General features: G+C 38.5%; 1 protein-coding gene across 1 annotated transcript; it reads left to right on the forward strand.

The window, feature by feature from the left end:
• The first annotated feature begins 630 nt into the window (after window positions 1-630).
• On the forward strand, window positions 631-6,764 carry LOC131356491 (zinc finger protein 892-like). Its single transcript, XM_058395551.1, has 7 exons — window positions 631-898; window positions 1,997-2,068; window positions 2,936-2,996; window positions 3,665-3,734; window positions 4,132-4,180; window positions 4,563-4,749; window positions 4,942-6,764. The coding sequence occupies exons 1-7, from the start codon at window positions 696-698 to the stop codon at window positions 6,607-6,609; spliced, it is 2,310 nt and encodes a 769-aa protein (XP_058251534.1). The 5' UTR covers window positions 631-695; the 3' UTR covers window positions 6,610-6,764.

Consider the following 6,764-nt stretch of genomic DNA (forward strand, 5'->3'; position numbering starts at 1 on the left):
GGGATTGCCTCAAAACTATAGAAAATACGTAATAACAAATAAATAATGCTAGAACCATTTAGAACATGTTATTTTTGTTGCAGGCGTATTTTTTTTTTGGTGGAGGTCCAGTCCTGGATCTGGTTTCAGAATGGAAACCAGTTAAAGTAATTAGTCAAAGTCAAAGAAGCTTTATTGTCACTTCAACCATATATAGCTGATGCACAGTGAAATGAAACAACGTTCCTCCTAGACCAGAGGTGCTACACATAACAAAGACAGAGTACAGGTGATGCAGACAAACATAGAGCTAAACATAGAGATGAAGCTTAACTCAGCATAACTCAGCATTATGCATAAATTTTTATTTCACTAAGCACTGGCCTTTCTAGTTAATCAGTCTTTAATCAAACTTCTTGTGCTAAGCCTTGACATCATGACACCATGCCTGTCCCAGGACACACCCCTGAAAATCCTATCAAAAGTGCAAATAACAGTATAATGTGAAAACAGTGCAAATGGAATCATGTGTGTATGGCCTGCTGCCTTGGTATACATGTCAGTTCAACTCAGTGAGTGAAATTCAATTGATTCAGTTTAATGAGTTGAACTGAACTGACATCTGTATCCACGCTGCAGTAAGACTTTTATTTTGAAACGGGTGACCATGGCGATTGGGCTTCACGTCTCAGAGTGTTTCGAAAGCATGAGAAACCATGGCGGAATCCATGAAGGGTTCAGCGCTGGGAGATCTTTGTACTGAAGGCAAAAGACCACGCTGTGCTTCCAAACGCCTTCACGATCAGAAGCGGAGTAAAACAAGAATCAACATCGGAAGCGCTTTCCCAAGATGGCGAGAATTATTACTGGAGAAGAGGATGAAGTTAGACGCGGAACTGGCAACGTTCCTCTTGGACAGGTATGTAAATAACGATCTCTGTAACTATTGCACTCTTTGAAGGGGCAGTTTTACGCCATCGACTAGATCCACTTTTATCACATGTTATTTTTTTGGTAAAGTAATGATGATCCAAACGGCATATGTAGACGGCGCGCACTCGGGGTCGGGATACTGCGCATGCATCTCGTGAAAACAAAACATCTTTTGTTTACAAACCTTTAGCACTTTAATCAAAAAACACCAAGATATTACTCAGTGGCATTGCTACATTTCTACAACAAGATCATATCAAATATAATAATAAAAAAATGAAAAATGAGGAATTATGCATGTATGATGTATGATGACAGCAGTAAATGTATACACTACTTTAAGACATTTGTCTTTATGGTGTTAGTTATCCTCTTTTCTACTAATATTTTATTTGCCATTATTTCCTGTTACGTTTTATAATTTCTATTTTGTCTCCATGGTCTCAAACAGAATGTTTATGTTGTTTCAAGCTTTTATTGTTATTTCAACCATCCATAGCTGCATAGGGAAATGAAACAACGTTTCTCCTGGACCGTGGTGCTAGATAAACCAACACAGAGCTAATGAACTCAGAAATTTCACTGATCTACTATTTCCTCAAGAGCTCTTGGTTGCTGTTGCTGAAAGGACATTATTTACATTTACATTATTTAGTGTTCAGTGTCATCCACATAAGGATTAGGTTCTCATTTGATGCTGGTTCCTCACAAGGTTTCTTTATACTCTGTACTTCTGTAAATTGTTAATTGTTAAAAGCGCTATACAAATGAATAGAATTGAAAAAAAATTCTCCTAGCCACATAAAGTGCTTTCTGTTTGCACTACCTCAACCGCTGCTACTCTGTACATCATTTCTTTTTATTCCATTTCATTACATATGTTCTTTTTCTTTTTCGGCGCTGAGTGTATTGTTTTTGTGTTGTCTTTTTGTAGCTACTGTTTTTGCACTGTATTGTCTTTGCACTGTTTGCACCTAGTTGCACTTTATGTGGCTAATCCCTAAAATAGGGATTTGTGTCACATGTTGTAGACATCTGATATTTAAAAACTGCTCCAATAAAAACAATCTCATTGCTTTCACAGCTTTTTAAATGTAAACTCCCTGCCAGCTGCAGCAAAAGCAGATTGGACTTCAATGGATGAGGCTTCAGGAAGGTAATCCTAAAAGATTCCTCATGCCTTGCTTTTTGTTTTGGACTAAAGGATATCCTGTGCTGAACTGCGTTATTGTTTCAAGCAGGCTATTTACAGTGGTGTGTTTCAGTGGCCTGTAAGTGCAAAGCACAAACAAACAAACAACAACAAAACAACAGTATTTAAAAAAAATAAAACACAACAGAGAAACCAAGCACACGGGAAAAATGGAAAAATTCGGGTTAGTCTAGCGATTTAGATTTTTTAATGCAAAGTTACTTATCATGTTATAGTGAAAAATAAGCTTTCTACTGAATAACACAACTTCCTTTATCCTTTTATGAATGTTGTTAATAAAAAGCCACATGAAAAACATTAATAGATTAATTTGAGCTAATTATTCCTCCTCTTGAAAACCATCCTCCAGTTGTCACAATGACATGCATTGCAGCCAATCAGCAAAGAGCATGTGGTATTCAATAAGGATCTCCTCTTACAGTTGCGAGTTAGTTAGTTTTGACATTTTTGGTTTTGTTGTACCCTTTTGAAAAGCATTCTGGGTTTTTTTCCCCCTCAAACTCCAGCTGTGATGTTTTTTGGTTTCGCGGTCATGCCTTTGCAGTTGTGGTTTTGGTTTTGCGTCATGGTTTTTGGTTTCTTCTTGCGTATAGCTTTTGCTGTTGCTTTTTTGGGGGTTGTTGCATGTTTTAGCACTTGCAGGCCTCCGTGGTGAACGGTTTGTTCTTGCAGGTCAGAGTCAGTCTTCTGTGCTTAATTTTGGGTGTAATCGGTTGTTATGTAAACGAGTAAATCAACTATTTAAGATTATAGTGAATCTTACTGATCGTATAAGTCTTTCTTAAAATCTTACTTTCTGTGGTTTTACAGTGCTTGGGATGACAGACAGTTACCGCAAGATGCAGCTTCATCACCAGTGGAGATAGAGTTGGTACTGTACATGGTGTTATGTATGTCGGGGAGAACAAATTGTGGATAAATGCATTAACCTTTTGGGCTATTGTCTTTCCATATCATGTAATCCTGATACACATTCTAGTAGTCTGTCTTTGTATATGTTAGACTTTCATCATTAAAGACTTTTTTTTTTAATCCTAAAATTGGTTGTACATCTCACATCTAATCCCAAAGCTGTGCTAGAGATGCTTGCACTGTCCATTTTTTTTTTTTTTTAAATCCATAAAGGAAAAATCCAGAACTTCTTAAAATATTAGTCATTTTCTGACCATGCTACCGGCCAGTATCATCATCATCATAAAGCCTTTTTGTAATAAAGGCTAAGCAAACTAGATCAAGTCCAACAAACAAAGGACTAGAGATTTAATGTTAACTAGAAATTGCAGTTAATGAATAATACTACAACAGATAGACCTAGCATTTCTCCTTTCTGCTGCATAGATGTATTTTATTTAGCTTGCCACTCCTACAGAACTGGCTTACTGAGTAGCTTTTGTTGAAACTAACAACTTGTCCACTCCTTGGTATTTTCTGTTTCAAGTACTATTACTTTACTGATTTTAGAAAAATAAAATTTATGATATTGATAAATTTGATGTGTGCGCTTTAACTCCTGCTGCTGCTATGATATCGACTTTATAGGTATTAACAAAAAGCATGACGAATAAGCCAATGGCAGGTTCACAACAAGTCATCAGCTGGAACAGAAGAGGTGAGGTGTTTGTGAACTTTATAAAAGATGTTTACTTAGAACATCCTTTATGATGAGAATGCTTAGTCTTGTTTTAGAAACTGGGTTAAAAGGCTTGTCATACGGCGCTCCTGAGTAGCGTTCGCCCAGCCATACACAGTGACACTACTCATTCGTGGGTGGTTTTGAGCATAAGCAGCAGTTTGAACAGATGCACTTGGCTGGCTTCACATGTTTCAGAGGAAGCATGTGTTTGCCCTCACTATCTTTTGTATGATAAGGAAGAGCTGGAGAGTGGGTGGGAATTGGCAAAACCAAACTGGGCAGAAAATGCAGAAAAAAGGCTTTTTACAGTCTTTTTACAGTGCTTTCTAATTAAAAACTGTATTAATATTTTTTCTTTCTTTTACTTTTTCAGATGTGCGAAGGAGACCATACACTACAGGTGCAAAAATAAACTTATCCGAGTATGTCCTATTGGTTTACATACTCTAAAGTATATAACCTTTCCCTAGTCAGTACAGTACGTGTGTATATTATATTCTCTTATTTGACTTGTTTAAATTAATGGTAAATATTAATCATGAATTTTAGTTGTTTGCATACTTTGTGAATTCTAATTTATATTTTCTGGTATTAGTAAAATTTATAGAAGTGCAAGTGTTAGCAGACCAGATGTTCCAGGATTTAATGGAATCCAAAAAAAATAAATAAATAAGGCAAAAATATCTACGTTGTAATTATAGCCTCCTGGTTGTCCAGTGGCAGGATCTGATCAGATTTTTTTTAACACTGTTTTATAATTATTAACAGCAAAAGGCATTAAGTCATATATTGTATGTGTTATAGAACCAGATACATAACCTTGACCAAGGAAGGGTTTGTGCGTCTGATGTTCCGCTGTCTGGAGTGCTCCAGTGAGTGCCGGATTCGAGGGAAAGGCAGAGGTGGGAATCTTACTTTCAGACAAGAGTGTATGATCTGCTGTAACTACAGATTGTGGACCTCTCAGGCAGCAGATATACCAAAGAACACGGTCTGTATATCAGGACACACCGCTTGGACTAAAACTTACATGGCATAATTTTTCTGGTGTACTCCACAGTTACCAATAATGTGCAAATGCTTCATTTGTTAAAACAGGAAATAGTTTTCTGTATAAAAGTTGGTAATTCCCAATAAAAGTTGGTAATTCTTTCTTTCTTTTTTTAAATTCTCCTCTACTCAGGTGGCTGATGAGTGTTGGCCATGTGGTGATGCTCGTGGGCTGCCAGTGGACAGGGTAGCTGTGAGTGTTGTCCAGGAACACATGACTAATGAGTGTACAAAAACTATACATAAGGACAACGCTCAGGCTGCGGAGGATTCCATCTCGGTGAGAGAGGAACATGACGGAAACGTGAAAGTGGAGGAGCTAAGTCTCTTGATGGAAACACATGAGGACAGTGATGAAGAGCGTTCAAATCTTGCACTGATAAGCTATGAGACAGCTAAACCAGATTACCATGGGTCTTCTGACACACTGACGGCTGACGAGGAACTGTTTATTGATGAGTACAGTGGTGAAGAGCTTGCTGAGAAAGAGAGTGGAAATTTCTCTCAAAATAGGCAGGAAGAGTTTTTTGATGTGTACCTGTTGAGCTCCTCGGGTGAAGCCAATGTAAGTGCAGATGAGGAAATATTAACTGATGAGGACAGAAGTGAAGATCTTGCTCAGAAAGCAAGCAATGAGTCCTCAAAAAAGAGACAGCAAGGAGATTCTGGCGAGTACCTGCCGAGCTCCTCTGACGAGGCTTTAGCGAGCTGTGACGAAGAAACTTCTGATGAAGAGTTTATTAAGAAACCATTTCAGAACACTATTAAACCAGTAATTTGGTGTGTAGACTGTGAAGCTGTAGCTAAAATGTTGTGCTCAATTCAGCGGCACAAGAAGAACTACTGCTGTGCAGAGTGTGACTCTGGCAATAGTGTTGAGAACCTTAGTTTAAAGGACTTCCCTGTTCATTTTAGTGACATCCGGAGTTTTCATCTGCATGCCATGGCTAAGCATTGTGGAACGGAAAACCTTTATGAACACGAGATGTGTCAGGATTGTAATAGAAAGATCAGGGTAGAGACGGACTCCAACAAGAAGGGCCATATGTGCGAGTACAAGATCAAACCGTTTTCCTGTAGCATGTGTCACAAGCGCTTCTTCACAGAAATTGGACAAAAAGTGCACTACCGTCGCTTGCATGGAAACTACCAGCATGCCTGCAAGTATTGCATGATAGTGTTCAATACAAAGCAGACCAAGCTAGAGCATGAGCAGAGTCACAAAGAAGACACGCTGCCCTATATTTGCCCGGACTGTCCAGAAAAGTTTAAAGATTTTGTTACACGCAGTGAGCATTTAAAGACACACAGAGGTAAAAAGAAATACATCTGCAGCACATGCAATAGAAAATTTACTGCGCTTCACAGATATGAGAGACACTTACGCATACACTCAGGGGAAAAACCTTACAAGTGTGAGGTGTGTGACCGTTCTTTCAACCAGGATGGACACTTGAAGTCCCACATGCGCCTCCACACAGGGGAAAAACCCTTCCTGTGTGAGCATTGTGGAGAGTCTTTTAATCACAACATCAGCCTGAAAAACCACCGGCAGAGACAACATGGCATTGATCCTAGCTGTATGCCAGCAGAGGATAACAAACAGATCGGTAGACCCATAAGGAGCAAAGATCACCCTAGAAGGCAAAGAAAAATGCACTCTACTGCTGACGCTGAGATTTGTGAGTATGACTCTGATGAAGAACAGCAGAAGAGAGGTCGGAAGAGGAAATCAAGGAGGAAAAAAACAAGGAAAAAAATCATCAAGCAGACAGTTGACTTAAAGCTGAGTTCTGTATAGCTACAAAGAGAAAAATGTACTTTTAAACATGATCTGTTCACTGAGACGAGATGAAAGAAATCCATTGACGTCATATACCACATGATTTTATTGTTGCTTAAACAGTCAAGCAGAAACCACCAGAATTACACAAAAGTAAAACAGTTACAAGCTAA

The sequence above is a fragment of the Hemibagrus wyckioides genome, linkage group LG07 (genome assembly GCF_019097595.1).
Source record: "Hemibagrus wyckioides isolate EC202008001 linkage group LG07, SWU_Hwy_1.0, whole genome shotgun sequence".
NCBI lineage: Eukaryota > Metazoa > Chordata > Actinopteri > Siluriformes > Bagridae > Hemibagrus > Hemibagrus wyckioides.

Coding starts and splice junctions, on each gene's coding strand:
- LOC131356491 (XM_058395551.1), top strand. CDS start 696: ATGGCGGAATCCATGAAGGGTTCAGCGCTGGGAGATCTTTGTACTGAA. Junction 2,997..3,664: donor CACCAGTGGAGATAGAGTTG/GTACTGTACATG, acceptor TCGACTTTATAG/GTATTAACAAAAAGCATGAC. Junction 4,181..4,562: donor GCAAAAATAAACTTATCCGA/GTATGTCCTATT, acceptor TATGTGTTATAG/AACCAGATACATAACCTTGA.